Source organism: Melospiza melodia, chromosome 6 (genome assembly GCF_035770615.1).
Source record: "Melospiza melodia melodia isolate bMelMel2 chromosome 6, bMelMel2.pri, whole genome shotgun sequence".
In the NCBI taxonomy this organism is placed as follows: Eukaryota; Metazoa; Chordata; class Aves; order Passeriformes; family Passerellidae; genus Melospiza; species Melospiza melodia.
The window spans coordinates 18,964,977-18,985,963 of record NC_086199.1 but is presented as its reverse complement, the minus strand read 5'-3'; the positions used below and the strand labels follow the sequence as shown (position 1 = coordinate 18,985,963).

The 20,987-nt window shown below is 36.3% G+C and overlaps 1 protein-coding gene across 4 annotated transcripts in view; it reads left to right on the top strand.

Moving 5' to 3' along the window:
• The window catches only part of FLRT2 (fibronectin leucine rich transmembrane protein 2), a 63,778-nt gene extending 52,969 nt beyond the window's left edge, over nucleotides 1–10,809 (top strand). For all 4 annotated transcript variants that reach the window (XM_063160165.1, XM_063160163.1, XM_063160162.1 and 1 more), the window contains one exon: nucleotides 3,195–10,809. In XM_063160165.1, the coding sequence (XP_063016235.1) occupies nucleotides 3,605–5,590 (1,986 nt within the window). In that variant the 5' untranslated portion in view covers nucleotides 3,195–3,604 and the 3' untranslated portion in view covers nucleotides 5,591–10,809. The remainder of the gene's footprint in view (nucleotides 1–3,194) is intronic.
• The last annotated feature ends 10,178 nt before the right edge of the window (nucleotides 10,810–20,987 follow it).

Genomic DNA, 20,987 nt, shown 5'->3' with positions numbered 1-20,987 from the left:
TCTCATTTCAAATAAGCAAAGTTATTGCCCCCTATAGCTTATCAGTCAAATCCCAAGATTTAAAATCACGATAGCTAAGGAATGCCTTTAATTCCTCCATTTCCAAATTTCTACTTCTGAAAAAATCAGTAAATTTGCAGAGACACTCAATTCAGTATTTGCAGTCATATTGAAAACAGAGCTTTCTTTAGGAAGCCAGCATGCCAGGAATGGTGGGGAGAGGGGCAGCTAAGTGACTCTACCTGCCTTTAGTTTTGGCAGTTTACTGAAGAAAAAAACTGTTTATACTTTTCTAGCCTTTTGGAGTTTAACTTCAAAAATTTACTTTCTTTTAAATCAAGTAGATTTCCAACTCTTCAGTCTTTTTAATGTCTTTGAGGTAGAGATTTCTGACACACAGAACTCCCTTTTGCGTTAGGTTCCCTGAGATATGCCGAAAAGTACAGCAACTATGAGCCCTATTTTAAGTCAGTATTAAGCAGTTGTAAAAGACTACCAAAGAAACACCCTTCCCAAAAAAGTCATTTAAATACATCCAGTTTTATCCTACTTCCTCATTCTTTACCTCTGCCACATCAGAATCAACCATGAGGTCATAAATATCTAGTTAGATATGTCCTTGTACCCTTGTTTACTACAATCAAGAGTAGTCCCAAATACATATAATCTTCTTGTATCACTTTATTTAGGACTGATATCTAGAGTTTAGGATACTGACATTAATAAGAAGACTACCCTTCTTTCCCTCATGGGGGAAGAAAAAGGAGAGTTTTAACAGATTTCTAATTGCAAAATCCGTGCAACAAATAAAGGAAACTCCAGAATCTGCTTAAGTTACTGTCCAATCAAAGCTCTTTTTCTCGTAATGTCTAATGAGAAATGCTGTGTGCTTGACCTAATATGTTTGAACCATTACTGAAATCTTTAATTCAGGTGCCACATCTACTTAGGTGAGAAGTACACTGTACAGAGTACTAGACTGAGGTGAATGCATAAATCAGTTTTAATGTGACAGTCCCTTCTTAGGACATTCCCAGCAAACCAGGAACTGCAGCTGCCTCTGGCTGCACGTTCTCATATGGGCTTTCCATTGTACCCGGGAGTGAAATAAAACTTAATCAGTAACTGGGCTTGGACTCGGCAGCGAGGTTAGTGCAGGGTATTGGATCTGTGAGGAGGTGCAGGCTGTCTCTCTCTGACAATGACAGGAAAGTGAGAGAGCAACTGTTATTACTCTCTGTGGTCCTGAGCATCTCAGAGGATGCTCTACATATCCATTCTCATTTTAAAAGAGAGTGTCATGACGGATCAGAGCACTGTGATCTAGACGGGAGCCAGGCCGCATTAAAGGCGGATAAACTGTCACACTTGGGCTCATGTTAGAACGTAATCCTGTTAAGAGTTTCTCTACAGTATCACGTCATCTGGCATAATTGAAAAGAAATCAGTCTTGACTGAAATATGCCTGTGAGAGAGAAAACCATGAACGGTGGGGTACCTAATCTTACTGTTTCTATAAAAGAACAATATGTTATAGGCTGTATTACAGTATTACATTTACATATCTTTAAAATTTGTATTCATAATGATAAACAGGATTTTTCAGGGTCTCACTTTTTTATCTCCAGCTGTTTTTACCTTGAGTGTGATACCTGATGATGCCCTAAATAAATACAATAATCTGCAACTGCAAGGTTGAAGGGGTATAACAGTTTGACTCCTAAGGATGCTTTCTACACTACCCGTCCATGGGATTCCCAAAAGTAGCATCAGGGACATGTTATAAACTGCACAGCTGTATCAGACTAACAAGGTTTTATGTACTAAAAGTAAGTTTCTTTCTGAATGACCTGGATGTTCTTAATTTGTTTAAATAAATATAAATATAATAATAATAAAAAATAAAAAATCAACCACCATTAAGAAACAAGATTTTTGTTCACTAAAATTCTATTTTCTTGAAATCCTAGCCTGAGCTTTGATCTGGATAAACAAAACCTGGAAAATTACTGTGCTTATGTGTCTGTAATTGAAGACCCTGAGATCTGCACATGCTTTGTACTTGCCAAGGCTGATATCCTTCATTAGGTCCGACTATGCATTTGGAAGGGAGGATGGGGTGACAATCATTGGAAACAACATACAACGAGAGAAGACAACATCAAACAACAAAGTACCTTTCATTGCATACTTTAGAGAGAGGAAATATTGGATTATAGATCTGAATAATAAATAGTAGCTGTGAACATAAAACGTATGCTTACAAGCTGAAAATACACATTAAGGAACTCAGCTATACCAAAGTTAACACATTTGTTTATGTAACCATTCACAGATAACTGTGTAGCAAAATTAAAAGCCATATCTAACCTTTATGGTTTCAAAGGAGCTGTTCTGCAAAACTGCCATAGTTTGAGCTGATCTCCTGAAACAATAACTTAGCAGATGTGAGCCTGTTTCATTTAGTGGAAAGCAAGTTGTGGAATCTATTGACAGCATAGTTCACATCAGAACCATTGTCAAGATGATAGTTTTAGCAAGTACATGTCTAACAGCTGGGTATCTTACATTCGTGGACTACCATATTTGTTTAAAAGACTCTTCTCAAAGTCAGTAATTCACTAGAGCAAGACAAAATAATCTGGCAGTGTGCATTAATGTGGACAATATGTAATGGTATTACAGAAATAGAAGCAGAATATTCCAGAGTGTGGTAGAAAATGAAAAAACGTAGAATATGATTAAATCATACAGCCCAGAGTCTGCTCTGTCAGGCATCAGTGAATAGTAGTCATTGAAGTCAGTGGTTCTGCAAAAGAAAAATAATTACCTGAGCAAAAATTTCCGGTTAAATGGTTTAGGTTTTTGGGTTGTTTTTAGTTCTAAAATTTTAAACAGACTGTGAGAGGACAAAGACTGGAGGTATAGTATGCAAATGAAAGTAATAGATCGAGCCTTCACTGAAGTCACTGAAAGTCTTTCAGTCATTGCAATGACTTTGCATCAAATCTATTTCAAGAATATTTAGCAGTAATATTAAGCTAATGTTTAATATTAATGCCTTTTTTTCCTTTTTTTTTTTTACCCCGAAATCCATAAAGAGCTCAGACTTAGAATAGTCTTCTAATGGGCCTAATTTTCCCTATTAAACGTTTCATGCTATTAAGCTTTTTCTTTTCTCTTTCCTTCTACAGGCAGACCAGATCTGGCAGATAGTGAATATGAGGACTTTGCTGACTTCAGAAAGCTGACAGAAGCCAACAGACTTCAGTGAAATACACCTCCAAGCACAGAGACTTTTGGTAGCTTTAAAGAAACCTGTGGGTCATTTGCTAAGACATGGCTACTGGTTCTTTCAGCACACATGGAGGAAGGCAACAAACATTGTAACCCTGGCTAATCAGACTGTGTTTTCCTTATCAGAAGTAGGAGGCAGGCCAATTATAAAAGGATTATTTTATGCTTAGCCTGCAAGACTTTAACTCTGGCCTGAACACTGGACATAAATAGAAGCCAATTTTAATGACCTGAGATTTTGTTACCTGTGCGTTATTATTGTTATCAGTTCTTAAACACTTTGGTACTTTATTTCTTTAAATTAGAAATGGGTTTGTGGACTAAAATGTGGCCCACAGATTGGGCTCTTCTCATGAAATCATGGCTTATCTTTTCCCTGGGGCTCTACATGCAGGTCTCCAAAACTCTGGCCTGCCCAAAAGTTTGCCGCTGTGACCGAAACTTTGTCTACTGTAATGAACGAAGCTTGACCTCAGTGCCTCTTGGGATACCGGAGGGTGTAACCGTCCTCTACCTCCATAATAACCAAATTAATAATGCTGGATTTCCTGCAGAGTTGCACAATGTCCAGTCTGTGCACACAGTCTACCTGTATGGCAATCAATTGGATGAATTTCCCATGAACCTGCCCAAGAATGTCAGGGTTCTCCACCTGCAGGAAAACAACATTCAGACCATTTCACGTGCTGCTCTTGCTCAGCTTTTGAAGCTGGAAGAACTGCACCTGGATGACAACTCCATCTCCACTGTTGGCGTTGAGGATGGGGCATTCCAGGAAGCCATCAGCCTCAAGCTTCTGTTCTTGTCCAAGAATCACTTAAGCAGTGTGCCAGTAGGCCTTCCGCTGGACTTACAAGAACTTCGCGTAGACGAAAACCGAATTGCCGTCATTTCAGACCTGGCCTTCCAGAATCTTACAAGTCTGGAGCGTCTGATCTTGGATGGCAATCTCCTCACTAATAAAGGCATAGCTGAAGGCACTTTTAGCCACCTCTCCAAGCTCAAGGAATTCTCAATAGTTCGGAATTCACTGACTCACCCTCCTCCCGATCTTCCAGGTACACATCTGCTAAGACTTTACTTGCAGGACAACCAGATTACCCATATACCACTCACAGCCTTTTCAAACCTCCACAAACTGGAACGTCTTGATATTTCCAACAATCAACTTCGGATGTTGGCAAAGGGAGTATTTGATAATCTCCATAGCCTGAGACAACTCACTGTAAGGAATAATCCCTGGTTGTGTGACTGCAGCATTAAGTGGGTCACTGAATGGCTCAAGTTTATTCCTTCTTCCATCAATGTACGTGGTTTTATGTGCCAGGGACCAGAGCAGGTCCGAGGTATGGCAGTCAGGGAGCTCAATATGAATATGTTGTCATGCCCCACCACCACCCCTGGTCTGCCACCTATCATTACCCCAGTCCCAGCTACAACCATGCCAACTACATTAGTTCCCAGCCCATCATTTCCTCCCTCGAGTAGTAAATATATTCCTCTCACTCCCATCATAGCCACACTCCCCACTGTGCCTGACAGGGAGGACAGAGAAAGGGTGACACCTCCTTTGTCTGATTGGATTCAGCTTTCCATCCACTTTGTGAATGACACTTGCATCCAAGTCAACTGGATGTCACTTTTTACCGTGATGGCATATAAACTCACATGGGTTAAAATGGGCCATAGTCTGGTAGGAGGAATTGTTCATGAACGAATAATTAGTGGTGAGAAGCAGCAATCAAGCTTGGTAAATCTGGAGCCCAAATCCACTTACCGGATTTGTTTGGTTCCGCTGGATACTTATAACAACTACCGGACTGGAGAAGAAACTGTCTGTTCAGAAGCCACAACCAAGGCTTCCTTTTTCAATGGCAGCAACATCCCTTCCAGCCATGAGCAGACGACTTCTCAGAACCTAGGCTCCCCATTTCTGCTGGCAGGGTTGATTGGGGGTGCAGTGATATTTGTCCTGGTGGTCTTGCTCAGCATTTTTTGCTGGCACATGCACAAAAAAGGTCGTTACACCTCCCAGAAGTGGAAATATAACCGGGGCCGTCGGAAAGACGACTACTGTGAGGCAGGGACCAAGAAGGACAACTCCATCCTGGAGATGACGGAAACCAGCTTCCAGATTGTCTCCTTAAATAATGATCAGCTCCTTAAAGGAGATTTCAGACTGCAGCCCATTTATACCCCAAACGGGGGCATTAACTACACAGACTGCCACATCCCCAACAACATGCGATACTGCAACAGCAACGTCTCAGACCTGGAGCACTGTCATACGTGATAGTGAGGGACCATGGGGGTCTCCAGGACAAGGAGAAAGAACTCTAGAAAAAATAAGCCCCCCAGGAATAATGAAAAAATTACATTTGATAAATGTTACACAGATGCATTTATGCATTTGAATACTCTGTAATTTATACGGTGTACTATATAATGGGATTTAAAAAAAAGTGCTATCTTTTCTATTTCAAGTTAATTGCAAATGGTTTTGTAACTCTTTGCTTTTTAAATCTTTAAAAACTATTGCTGAGTACTGTACAGGGTTGTACAATAAGAACCCAATGTCATGGCAAAGGAAAGAATGACTCATTCTTCAAACATTAACCACTTTGCTGTCGAAGCAGTCTGAGTGAGGGATGTTAAGTTTCTAGGTGGCCTGGAATACAGGAAAATAAGTGCATATTAAAACAGGGTCACTAGGAACAGATAAAAGCAATTCAGATAAAATGGGCACACCCCTTCTGACTTGAACCCAGCAGTTGCTGTTGAGCTTCAAACAATTGGAAATATATCCCTTCCCCTTTGTCAGGTCTGCACTTCTTACCTCCAACTGAAAGCTGGAGTTCTGAGTGCTGCCAAAAAAGCTACTTTCTTGTTTGATTAGTTTCTTTCAATCCATTTGGAATAGGAAACGTAGAAAGAAGTCAGTGTCAAACTCAAAGTGACCTTGATTCCTGTTTGCAAAAGTTGCCCCAAAAATGTCCCCAATACTATATACTTTATCTCAGAAACTGTTTGCGCTTTTCAGTAGGATTAAGAAGCTTTAGGCATTCTCTGACCCTTCTCAGTGGGAGGTGAAGGTTATGTAACAGTACATAACAGAGAGCTGTCATTAAGTTGCACCTCTCAATAGAGCATCATTTGTTGACAGAGCATGTTCAGGTAAGGCCAGAATGAGGGAAATTCTGAGTGCTCCCAGCTCTGCAGTATTCATGTATGTGTTCATGTAATTTGAAATCTAAAAGTGCATATTGCTGAAAATGTGGTGCAAAATATAATGGCAATGCAAAGGTTTTGCTAATAATTTGTTTGACTTAGGGGCCTGAGTTATGTTCAGTATGGAGAAATAGGAGAAAAAAGAAGACAAAAAGAGAAAACAAACAAGAAATATATTGTAAAAAATTATTTAGTACCGGAAGACCGGTAGGGCTATTATAAACTGAAATATCTTCAATGGGGAAAATCATGTACAAATCTTTGTGGGTTTTGTTTGTTTGTTTGTTTCGCTTTTTTTCCTTCCCAATTAAAGTATACAGACACTGACATTAGCTAAGCATTTGATTGACTGGGGAATTTTGAGAACACAGGTACACAGTGTCCCTCTGAATTACCCTTCTTTTACCTTAAGCATTTTCAAGTTTTCCATAATGATTTCTGCTCCACAAGCAGAAGCTGCATTTAGAATTTGTTTTTTTATACCCTCAGATTCTTCTCAGTCCTTGAGCTTTACATGCACCATGCAAAACATCATGCTTGTTATTAAAACCATAATGCAGCTCTCAAAATTATGTAATATTTCAGCCACTCTGCAAACTCAGTGACTGCCAAGAACTGTGGTGGAATCTAATTATTTGGGAGTTTTTCAGTTTGCTTTTTTAATGTAGCTGTTTTTCTCCTGAGTTTGGAGACAAGCTAAAGCTACATCACATCATGAAAAAAAAAAGAAAAAGAAAAAAGATAGAGACAGAACTTCCCAGAAGTAGTAGGGAACCAAAGAGAGAAAGTTTTACAGTGATCACGAAGGGATAGAGAGAAAGTTGCTGCATGTGGATTTGAGGTAAAGGCTGAAGCACCTTCACAGTGGAATGCTTAGACTTGTCACTTTATGAAGCTCCTTATGCTGGAAAAAAAGGTTTTAATCCTTTCCTTCACTCATTTCACTCAACCCATTCTTGAAACTCAGCAGTCTATGAGCATGTATTTTCTGTAATTCAGATCTCATGATAACACTAATTGTCTGCAATGACAAAATGAACCCAGTTATGATTGATGGCAAAGTACAACCGTTTTGTAAGGAACCACTTCCTCCCAGCAACACCTTTTAAAATCGCATTTTGAAATTCCAGTCTATATTCTATATATTGGCTATTTTCTCTAGCTATAGTGGGTATTCTAAGCAACCTGTGTGGCTACTGTCATAGTTACATCACTAAAATTTGGCTGATTAAAAGTTTACCATATGATTTCAAATAGCATAATTCTAGATAGAAATGTCTATGCAAAGTGGTCAGGTTTTTTCTGTCATCTATTTCGTGATGATAAGGTTTATACTTTTGGGCTTTGATTTTTTGTTTTGGTGGTTTTTTGGGTTTTTTTTATTTGTTTTGTTTTGTTTAACATATTATAGATGCCACAGCTCAAAAGACAAGCAGCAAACAGTTGTGCTTCTGCACACTTCTGTTGAATGCTGGAGTTTGCTTGAAGTTAAGGAGAGCCAGTGATTCCCATTGGTTGTGGTAATAGTATTTAATTTCAGTGAAATAACTAGCTGTACATTTGGTTTCAAAAGGCCTCCTTTGAAAGTACAAGCTGATTAGTATTTACTGATGCAGGAGGAATCTTCTGTTCTAGACTTCAGTATACTATAGGCACCTTATTTATAGCAATATTCAGGGAGTTTGGCATATACTGCAAGTGAATGATCCACAAGCCCAACCTGATGACAACAAATCTGGTTACTTATAGAATAGGGTGAAAAGAGAAGGCATTCAAAAACTGGTCGTTTTGCTCTTGAATGATGAAACATATATATGTATGTATGTATGTATATATATATATATATATATATATATATATATGTAGACTATGACTCGCTTACCTAGATCAAAAATCACAGTGATATTAAAGATAGCCTACTTTATGCTTCTCTTCAGTATGAAAAAAAAATCCCTTTGTATGTGATACCAACAAAAGTTTCTTTACTATAAAGGCTCTTCTGAAAAAACATTGATAGGGCCTTATACTAAAATTTGTGGATAGAACTGGGAATATTATCTAAAAAAGTTCAGAGTTGTAGTCAACTGAAAGGTCATATCTGTAGTTTGAAGAATGTTTCTCCCGATTTAATTGTTCCTTAGCTCCAAGAGGGTTAATGTATTTCAACCTACAACAGAATTTGGGGCTTCTCAAAGTGTCAGCCACACAAACATCTGAGTTTTCATTTCAGTTCTCACCTAGATAAGCACTTAGCAAGCAAACTTCACTAGGTAAAGTATGTAGAAAAAATCAGTTAAAAATGGACAACAATATCTTGGCAATATAAAGTTTAAGACTAGTAGCTTTTTCCTTGGGCTTTGTAAAACTTGGGTGATCTTCACTTAGGGCAGATATCCAACCACATATAATAACTGAAGGCTATAGAGCAGAGGTGCCAAATCTGAATATGTGCAACTCACTCAAAATGTTCACTTTTAAGTCCTGATTTGATCAAGTTCATTGGATCTAGGGACAATTTTTTTTTTTCAGTTAAAATCTCACCCATCTTATATTGTATACTGCTAATAGTTGGCGCAGACATGCAGAAAGATTGGTGTAGAATAAAATAAGCATTTAAGTGAAATTGTGTTAAAGAATTATCACGATACTGCTGTTCCTAGTACTTGGCTTCCTTCTGAAAACGTATATATTTACAAACAGGTCCTTATTTTCATGGATTCTGTCACTTTAAGAAGTGCTACTTGCATGTGGCTTGCTGGCAGAAACAAACACCAGATTAATGCATGGACTTTGTGTTAACAGGTTCTTATTGGAACATTATTACTGAATTTCTTTATAAGAATATTTAGGGAATAAGCTACTTTGATCTGAAAAGATACTAGCAGTTTTCCATGTAACCCAATAAAGGACTACAGTGAATATCATGAAAAACTAAAAAATGAAGTAGCATATGAAATTGGCTACTAGAGTAATTCAACTATATTTTTCTCAGAAGAATTTTCTTTTTTTCATGAGAACAAGTTTCTCCCTCTGAAAAATTTATTAATTTAAATTTTGCAAAAAGAAAAACTTTATGCATAGTGATATTATTGTTTTAAGGGTCTACATAAGGCACTTTATTAAAGGAATTGAAGAGAAAGTTCAGTCTCAGCTTTTGACAGTAAAGTGGTTAATTCCCATTGAATTCTACATTTATAGTACTTCTTCACCTTAAATTTAACATGGAGATATTAAAGTTTTTTCTTTAGAACATGAGAATAATGGTTTTACACATGACTTATCTTTACAGCTCAGTGGATAAACAAAACAGAAGTGAGTGCCAAAACCAAAAGTTTCTGGCTCTGAACCTCATCAAATCCTGCCTGATGCTCTCTTCTAAACACAGAGATAATCCTAGGAAGCTGATGATCACTCCTTCCCTGAACTCTATTGAACAGGGCACTTTGTATCCCAGATGATACTACAGGCAATATTGAAGCATTTGGCATTAAACTTTTGTACAGCAGAGAATATTTTACTCTTTAAAAGGACGCTGGCTAGTAGTCCATATGGAAAACTAGCACAGAAGGGATTTGGCAACCTTTTATTACACTGGGGCTCTGTGGAAATGTGCCTCATGAGAGCTGAATTCTGACCCTCTCAGAAACAGATAAGCTACTAAACAAATTGTTATCAAGAGTTGATATCCCAAATATCTGAAGGTAATCTTTCATAAAATTGATTTAAACTGAGATATGCACACTTGATTCTGTTCTGTGTTTGGTATACTTTCTATCTTTAACATGGAAAAATAGATGGTTTGAAGTCTGCGTTACCTGTTTTCTGCAATCTGCCATGTTGCACGCATTGTTAACTTCAAAACCTCACTATACACTATATATTATCTTGTTGACATATTCAGTAAAGAGTTATTTAAAAAATACAACAACTTTGCTGTATTTATATTAGCAAGCTAATTAAAATAAGGATGGGGGTATCTGAAAGGGACAAAAAATATCCATTTTCTGTACTTTCATTCATGGAGATATTTTCAGATGTTCTACTGAAACTTCTGTCTGTTCAATCCTCTCTTCAGTTTCTAAAAGACAACTAATATTTGTCTCTCAAAGAGTTAAATAATTTTTTACCTCATTTTCTCAGATTTACCTTTAAAAAGTTATCTCTTTCTAATATGCATATAGAAAAGCAATGTAAAATGAGAACAGACTGTACTCCAGTGTTTGCAATTAATAGGTACACTTAAGGAGCTACACATGTCAATAACAAATATATATATATGTGGAAGCTGTGACTCATTATATGCATAGCCAGTTGATAAATGCATTTGACATTTATGACATGACAATCATGAATCTGTTTTTTAATTATTGTTATCTATTTAATCTGTTTCCTTGACATGAAATATGACTTTTTTTGCCGATTCGTCTTTCAAAATTGTTCTTGAATTTTCAAAATGCACAACATTAATACATAAGCCTTAATAAATTTTTGTATAAAGCAAATCTTATACATAACATATATGGTAATATATACTATATATAAAGAGATGATTTAGCTACTTAGAAATGGAAATTACCCCTCTTCTATATACAAGAACTAATTTTGTGCTTTACTAGAAAGTAAGATGCTGAGCGCTATTTTATTTCAAAGCTTAGAAATTTAATATTTCTGAATGTCACAGTTCCTCCACAAAGTATCTTACTCTCTTTCTTAACCCATAGTATCATGTAAAACTACCTAGGGCTGGTGTGCAATATATCCTCACCTAGTCCTGCCTCTTTCCGCCTGTAATATGCCTCCCCTCATTTGATGTTTCTGGTGAAGCACATTAGATCCTGATAACTAAACCTACTTGCCTTACCACAGGAGAGTGGACTATAGAGATAATGAGAATGACAAATGCCCACCATCAGTTATGTATTTCTGACAATGAAGGAATCATCATTTTCAATTGCTAATACTTTCTTTCAAAAAAAGGAATTTACAACCATTGACTTCATCAGGTAATATTTTAATAACCAAAAATTATTTATTGTAGCAAAGATAAAACTTTATTTTCAATACTTCCAAGCTCAGTTATTTGGAATTTTTCATGCATGTGCAATTGTGTATCAATTTGTTCTGTGTAGAGGATTTAACTACAGAGATCTCTCAAAGAAAGCACATGGAGGAGCATTTTTCATTATTGTTCAGTCAAAATTTTTAATATTCCACTTTAAAAAGAGTTCTTCCCTTGAAGAAGAGTTATGATACCACATGGGGAAGGTACCACATTGAAGAAGAGTTATGGTACCGCATTACACTAATAAAGTAGCTAAAAATATTTTGATTCTACTTGAAATGCCACTGTCAACAAAGGCCGAAACTAAAAATTACAAAAATACTTCCATTACACAGAGAGAGACTTGGTGAATTTTTTACCAATAATTCCTGAAACAAATTCGCACATTTTTATAGTGAAATCCTGACCCCACTGCCTTCAACTATAAACCACAATAATATATAACAGAAGGATTATTAAAAACATACAATATGACACATTGTATAGCACCTCACACTATGTATTCCCAAATGAACTACATCAACTGAATAAGGCAGAAGGCCCATACCTCTTTTATGAAAAGCTGAGAAAGCTGTGAAAAAGACTGAGCAGAAAATGAGAGGAGAGCTAAGCATGCTCTGAGCAACAATGGCCAATATAAAAGCATGGAAAATAAGGACATTTAAAGCCACAAAGGGGCCAGTGGGCATAGCAAAAATATTCTTTATTCACATAAACACGTGTGGTTTTTTTTTTATTATAACCTCATATTATTGGCTAAATTGTGACTGAAAAATGCATGTATGAATACTGAGAAAGAAAAAAAGAAAAGAAGAAAGAATGGTTTGACTAGAAAGTCAAACAATTTAAATGAAGGTCTTATAATCCTGACCATATATTTTCACAAACTGCTTTGGGCATTCACAGGTCAGGAACCAATACATAATTCATTGCTCTCTGACTAACAATGCAAATGATAGGAATTTCTCCTCATTTAGAAAACATGTTAAGAAAATTTGAGAGGTGATGTGAAGTCAAGTTCTGCAGTATATGCTGACATGAGCAATGATATTTATTCAAGGAGAGCATTAGCATGCGTTTTTAAGTGAGGACTGCAGAAGCAAGGCATGCACATTATTTCATTTTGAAGAAAATACTATACCTCACAAAAAGCACATATGGGTTTTCAAGAATAGATTACTTAGAAAAATAAAGTAGAAACCTGAGTAAGGGGAGATATTCCATATTATTGCAGTTCTTTTAATAGTATACAGTTAAGAACTTTAGGCAATTAAAAAAAGGGTTCATAAAAGTATTGAAGGTTTTCATATATCCCATCCCTAGGAGGATATAGTTCATTTTCAATTCACAAGAAATTAGATTAGACAGCTTTTTACTTACATTTTTGTTAGACCTTAGTTTCAAAGCCAGTGTTTTCTTTTTTTTATTTTTAATTGGTATTGATATTTATTTGTAGTCTTTTCATGCACTGATATCTTTTATCAGCTATGAAGAGTTTGAGGAATAGACTACTATACGTGCTATACTTTCTTCATGAGAAACAAGTGGCAAGTATATGTATAGAGTTTTCTGATTTTATTTTGGCTTTCCTTTTTGTAATTTAACTTTACAAAAATGAAGCAAATTTGAAGTAGATCAATTTTTAACCAATTTCTGCTGTAATTACAGCAGTAAGACAGTGTTGTCTTTCGATCAGAAGACAAAATTCAAGAATACTGAGTTAAGAAAAATAGTCTTAAAGAATTTTGATATCAATTTTCAGTTTAATTATTTTTCAACATTTAGTTACAATAGTCATGGTGAGAATTTGAGCTAGAAACACTGAGTAACACCGAGCAAACTCAGGTTTGTGGTCATAGGAACTTTGGGTTCATAGGTTCAGTTTTAAAGATTATTATTAGCAGCTGCACAAAGAGAAGGGAACAAAGGTTTCTTCTTCTTTGAAGTATCAGATTCCTTTCTGTAGAGATCGAGGAGGAAATGCAGCTACTTCACAGAGATCTCCCTCAAGAAGCAAGGTGGCCAGAACAGAAGGAAAGTTCATGCAGTCGTGACATTTCTCTTTGATGACTACTGAAGCTGGTAGAAGTAGAGCTGAATCATATTATGAGGGATGCAGCAAATTCCAGGTGTTCTGCATTATCATATGGGATATCCGGTTTGTCCAGAACCCTACTAAGGTGCCTTCACTGAGCTCCATGCTCTTGGAGGGCTTGTGTCAAAAGGTAAAACCCATGCCCATATAAAAGCAAGGAAGGATCTGGGTTTAACTTTGTTTGTGCCTCTTTAGTTACTCTTTGCTGTAGGTTCTAGAGTGCCAGCTACGCCACAATGTTCGAGAAGGAGTGTGCAACAAGGTTTGAAAGGTCACACTTTTTGATGACTGTCCCTTTATCAATGCAAATATTAGTAAGGTCATTGCAGGCAAGATTCCCATCCACAGCAGATGTGATTGATCATTGTGTTAGCCATCAGATCAGACACTACTTTCAGGGGTTTTTTCCCTTATTTCTTGTCAAATTAGTTCTTTCTTAATACCTGAAACTAAGCAGTTTGTACAATTGCTTATTTGTCACAATATAAGGAAAAGGTTTCTGCAAAACCATTATACCTGCAAACTGTGATGATTACCCAGCAAAGCTAAGCTACAGAAGTGCTGCCAATACAATGAACCATTTTTCATGAAGTCACATCTTCTACTGTGATATCAATTCAGTTCATGTCCAGACTCTGAAAAATACAGAGGCACCAATCTCATAATTTCTGTTGCTTTTACCTCATTTCATTTATGCTTCATTGACCTTCTCTAGCATGATTGGCTTACAGGACAGATTGCTGTTTGAAGCCTCATATGGTTATCTGATTTATTATTGTTTACATTTAAGATTAAATCAAGAAAAACTAGGCTTTTTCCTGATTGTCTGCATCTTTAGGCTGCTGTAGCAGTAATTTACTTTGTACCTGTCCCCTGCACTATTGGTTTCTCACCATTTTACACACACAAAAGACACACACACATAAACGTGCACAATCACACTATATTTATACATTTTTATGTTTATGTATATTCAAATATACAAATATATAGACAGATGGAACGCATATCTGTGGTATAATTATGGATTGATCTATGTTGAGTCCTTTACTGATCTTTTGATCTGGATTTTTGCATTAATTCAGTTCTACTTTAGTTTGTTCAAGAGAGTAAAGAGGTAGAGTAGCATGAACTATTTTTTGAAGCACTGTAATGTCAGTATTGGTAAGAGAATGTTTTTCAACAACTTATGTGCTTTGACAGCCTATGCACTAAAACTTGAAAATTACAGAGAAGAATATCACAGCTCCTGGAAGCAGACAGTGTGCACCTTTTGGAGAACACTTTGGAATGCACAAAGCACATCTGAGGATTCAGTTTTTAGCAGGACTGCTCTGTGTGGTTGCTAAGTAAAGTGTAGACAGAGAAGAATGTGAAAGAAGGACATATGAAACTGAAACCTAGTATGAACAAGAAGGGAAAAATTGAGATATTTCTACATCATTAGTATTAATGTTGACTTTCTCTGTAATATTTTTGTGTGGTCTATATTTCTTTCTCTGTATTTGACAGTTTTTCCTTGTCATAGGAGCTGTCTTTTAATTCACTTTTCAGTTTCTGCTTCATGAAGAACCTGATTTTTCTACAGGATTTTTGTGGAATGCCCCAAATGAGCACTTCTGTTATACATGAGCAAATGTTTTTGTGTGCAGCAGCCCAAAGGGAGTTTTCATTGCCACTCATCCTCCTTAAGTCATTAATCTGTTTGAAAAAAATCTGAGATGAGCCATACAGCCAGTCTGCTATTACAGGAAAACTTAGAAATTTGGTGGGCAATATTATTTTAATGTTTTACTTTGCAGTAATAGTAAATGAACTGGTATAAGTAGTGAAGTTCCTTCTAGTTTATGAAGTTCCACTAACAGACTACTCCGAACATCAAAGCTGTTTTAGTATTTGAAGCAGGTGTAGAGACAGAGAGATAGGTTTGAAAGACAGAAATCCTGCAAATAAAAATGACTTTTAAATAAATATGGGCCAAAATATAAGAGTTTTGTTTAGAAATAAGGTACCACACAACTGTGGTAAATACAAAGATGCAAAACTTTCTTCTATTTTTTCTTTATTTGTGGGATTCAGTTACGGTTGCTGCTTATTTTAAGTGACTAAATTAGTACACCATTAGAAAATCTTTGCCTGGGTTGAAGAAAATTCTTTGTTTCATACATTTTCCATTAAAAATCTGAATTTTCGTTTTGCATTTTCTTCCCCAAATTAACTAGTGTCTGCTATGTTAAAGTGAATTTGGAAAGCTGCATGCTGATCATTTAAAAAAAATATCACAGTAGACATTTCTCCACCTTGCTTTAGAAGACAAATTGTTTAGAGAAACATTTCTTCAAGCCCTAATAATCCAGCAAACAGTTGGACTGGGGAAAAAATTAGCAATGTTTGAAAGAATGATGTTAATTTGAAGTAGTAAACAAATTTGAAGTAGTAAGAAATGTAGTAAGAAATTAGAATTAATACTTTCTTTGCATTAATTCTAAAAGATGACGTGCGCATTTGAATTTCGATTTGGACAGCTGATGAAGGATAAGTGAAATAACCATACCAAATAACAAAGTTATGAGTAAAGCACTAACAGCATTAGTTTAGGACAGAGATGATATGACTGAAGTAACATGAATTTCCAAAAGTTAGAATTTACTGCTTGCTGTAAAATGCAGCTGTATTTTCTAATGAACATTATGACCTTCAAAACTTTTTGATCGAGATATTTCTCATAATCATTCAAAAATTGTGTTTCAGAAGCCATCCTGCAGAGAGATCTTTTAGCCATGCTAAATACTCCAGTGTTTTAACTGCTTCCAGCCCTGTCAGGTCTTTGGTAATGCTCTGTTGGATTTGCTTGCAGGGTTTTTCCTTTTGTTTTTTCCTGCTAGACTAACCTGGCTGGAGCCAATCACATGAAGTATATGCCATTTTTCCATGTGCATGTTTTTCTCAGGACAAGAGGGAAGAGGCAAATTGGGACGGATCCTTTCAGTCCTCAGGTGGTGGCCCACAAGGAGTTTGCTGTGCAGTGTGTCCCCTGCCCAGCTGCCACAGAGCCCTCGGCAGGGGCTGCAGAGAGGGGGATGGCAGCGGCGCGATGGACGATGACGGTGCCTGTCACCTCTCCTCAGCAGCACACATCGGGTGCCTGTCACCTCTCCTCAGCAGCACACATCGCTCCTGCCGCCTGCCTCTGCAGCATCCCATCCAACACACCTGCACAGGAATGGGTCCCTGCTGAGTCACCTCTCGTGTGCTTATGAGCCTGCTGAGCATCGTGGATGGCACTGGGGGGACTGGGATCTGCTAGCTGAGTGCGAGATCCACATTTTCCAGTTTCTTTTCACCAGCTACGTGCTCTACATTCCCGAAAAAGTGTTAGAAACGTAAATTAAACTAACAAAAGCGAAAGCCTTTGTGACTTACGGCAAATTCAAAGTTTGTGCTGAAGGCTCTAGTTTTTCATATCATATAAGAATTTATATTAATATTTTTAATAGGGTATCCACATCCTTAAAGAGTACTTGGATGCATCTCTTTATAAAAAAGATTAACAGGATGTAAATTGCATGGGAATTTAAAAGGACTGGAATAATCTGTGGATCCAGTTACAGTCTTCTTCAAAGGGAATTATTCTAAGAGTTTCACATTTTGAAATGAATCCTAAAGTATATCTTTTTAACCAAACACCTTATAAAACCACTGTCAGATTAGAATAATTTATGTAGAAGGCCATCTAGTTATGATTTCTTCTGTAGATCCATAGATAAATTTCTAATCTTCAGTGTCATCTAGTGTACTGGAAAGATAAATTCTGACACTAAAATGCTAATGAACCTGTGCCTGCATACTTGCTGATTCTTGCTTATAATGGGAAAAAGAATACATCCTGTACTAACCTGGAGATAAGCACTGGGTAAAAGCTAGGCATTTTTCTTATTTCACAATAATCAGCTCTGCTGAAAATTAGCAGAGCTGATTTAGCTAGAGCCATTTTAGTAGAGCATAAGAAGCTGTTCTACTATTTTGAGTTTTCCTTGATATATCGACTCCACAGGAACTCAATAACAATATACAAAATCTAATGGAATTATATCATAAAGATATCCATACTTCTGGTTAAAAACATGATAGGTAAAAAAGTAAACAATGATTGTATGCAAAGTCAGGACTTCATAATTAATATAACTTTAAAGATTAATCAGAAAGCCAGCCAACATCTAATTATAACAGAAAATTAAGAAAATAAAGAGCATAAAGACAAGATACCACTCTTACTAAAAAAGCCCCAAACCAAAGTAAAAAAAAAAAGACAAAACAACCCTCAGTAACAGTACAGTTAGAAGCATATCACACATTTCCTAGCTGCTAATGGTTTTGTTGAACCTTTCACTCTTTTTGGGATCCTTCCGCCAGTTATGGTACCATGTAGAAATCACCAGCACCCAGACTATTTCACTGGGAAGACTATGATGAAATTGTTGTATTCTTCTTCACTTTAGGATTTGCTGGGATAATATTTGTTTCTTTTTTAAATGATCTTTCACACATGTTTTTTCTTCATTGCTGTGCAAGTCCGCAGTACATTCAAATTCACTACATATGATGCACTTGTCATACCCCCATACCCCAGTTTTGTTCAGGTCTGCATTTCTTTAACTGAGTGTTGATGAGCTGTTCACAGCCATGGGATCTCTGGTGCCAGGCTGTGGCTCTGCTCTCTTCCCACACCACTATTCCTCTGCACTGCTTGCTTTGCTTCCTCTTCTCAAGGACTCCACCAACACACCAACCTTGTGATTCTCTACATCGCCACATTGCATTAGGCTCACAAACTTAGAGAGAACAACTACTCTTTACAACTATATGTGAAATTGGTTATACCATAGGAAGACAAGCCATATTAAAAAAAATTAAACATGGTTATCCAGTTATGAGACAAAAATACTGTTACAGTTAACTAGGTCAAAGCAAAGTTGCAGGCAAATCAAGAAAAAGTTGTACAAAGTAAGCTTGACAAGCCATAGTCCTGAGGCCTCATAAACTCAGTACAGATCCTGTGGCCCATTTCTAGCAACAAAAATACTGTAATACTGAGCTACAGGCTAGGACACATAGTGCACATGGTAAAAATGCTGTAATGAAGCCACTGTACGTCCTCTGTACCCTAGTTTAGAGATTAGTTGCACAATTGTAAGAAAATCTACTAAAGATTAGAAAGCATAATCTTAGCTGTAGGAGTACCTACTAATTTGTTTAAAGAGTTTAAAAACACAAAAGTGTGGATAAAATATTTGGCTTTTTTTTTTTTTGTTTTCTATAACTATTGCTCTACTATTTAAGTTTGTGGTTTAGTCTAAACAAAGCCTACTGAAAGGGAATGTATTGTGGAAATCCATTACAAAATAAATCACAGTTTCTGCAGTGATTCTGCAACCTCAGATAGCAAAAATTTGTTTCTGAGAAGTCTTTACAAGCTGTCAATTCCACTTTAGAAGACACTATCCTTCTCAGTGTGATGGTTGCCTTCTCTAATGAGATTATAATTCTTCTAAGACTTTCCTAAAGTCTTATTCTCATGCTCTGTCCTATTTTTCTTTTCTGAACAGATTCTGAATCTTTAACCTTACCAACAGTTAAAGTAATTGATTAATTACTCTCATATTGAGATATTGCTCTCTATTGTTGCTTAATCTGAAGAGGATAAGTATTCCATATCCCTCAATGCTTCTCTAAGAAGCATACATTTATGTGGTTGTATGTTACATAGTGATTGCTTGTTCATCTAGAGACAAGGATCAGAAATCTGGCTTAAAGTGAAATGCATTACTAGACACATATTAAAGGAATATAATATTCAAATGAGATGTTTCAGTCTATGCTATAGGGCATCTTCCATACTTTTATTACTTAAATAGAATTCTTAATAGGCTTCCCAAACTGTCTTGATTTCTTATTTTCTTATTTTTTGAAAGGCAGTCTTTCTGTTGCCTCTTTCTTGTTTGGTGACCATCTAATTATATCTTGTCTGTCTTACAGAATAATGTGTCTACTTGATGCATTTGTAAATTTGTAATAGAATGATAGGCTTTGTTTTAATTTAATTAAAGGTTATCAGATGGTTAAATCAACTTGCCTTTACAAAAATAAAATATTCCTCTCTTAAAGGAAGAAAACTCAGTCTCAAAAGAAAACATGATTTCATTATTGCTTTGCATTCTCAGACTTTCTGCTGTTAAATAAAACACCACTGAATAGATAGTGCCAAAATGAATAAACCTCTATAATAACTGTTTTGTTAGAGCTAATATAACTGAAGACATATCTGTACTTCAACAGTAAATATCCATGTATTGAATTTTGAAAAAAAATGCTATAGAGAAAAAAAGCCCATATAAATTGATTAGAAAACCTGCTGGCATTGCTTACATTCCTCAAATGATCAAATGAAATAATTTGAAGTTGTTTTCAAAACAGGCTTTTAATATAGCTAAACCAAACTCCTGAATATGCTTCTTTGCTTCTGATCATTGCTCAGGTACATGTCCTATGTATGTCTTTTCTCTTTTATTCTTGAATGTCACTTCTTTTTCCATCCCAGATATGATGCAAAAATAGTTTATTCAAGCCAGCAAAAATCTGTTTTAAGCTAGTGGAATAATGTATTCCAGTCACACTTCTGTGCCCTCCTCATCCATCCAAATATGGCTGTAAACAGCATTAGATAACTTCATCAATTTATCTGGCAAAGATTTTTTACGGTCTATTTTCTAAAGCTTTGCTTAGTCTTAAATATTCCTCAACCATTTTTCTGAATCTAAATGTTAGCTATTTTAGCTGTTTTGTTTTTCCTAATGAAAATGTCTGTTTATTAGCAAACTTTTCCTCTTGATACTTCCATCATTTTCCTTATGCTTAGTGTTTACACTGTTAATAGGTAGAAGACATAGTTTTCTAAGTACACGGGAGTATTAGAAGTCTATATCTGTATCTCTTTTTAGTCCTGCTTATTCCTTTTACCCTTTCTTTTGTCACTACTTATAATTGATTCTAATTCTGTAAAATCTTTAAGTGAACATATCACAGAATTCTTTCCCGAAATGTATCTCAACTTGCTGAAAAGCACAAGTTCCCAGGCATCATTCTTCCTGCACAATAAAATCCTTGCATGAACAAGTGATGAAACCAACAAGCTAAGAATTTAGTTATGATGCCCCATATTCTTCACTCCTCTGTTGCCTCTTTTTTCATGTCCACTTCTGCTTCATCCCTACATTTATTTCAGTGCCACTACTAGTGTAACATCTC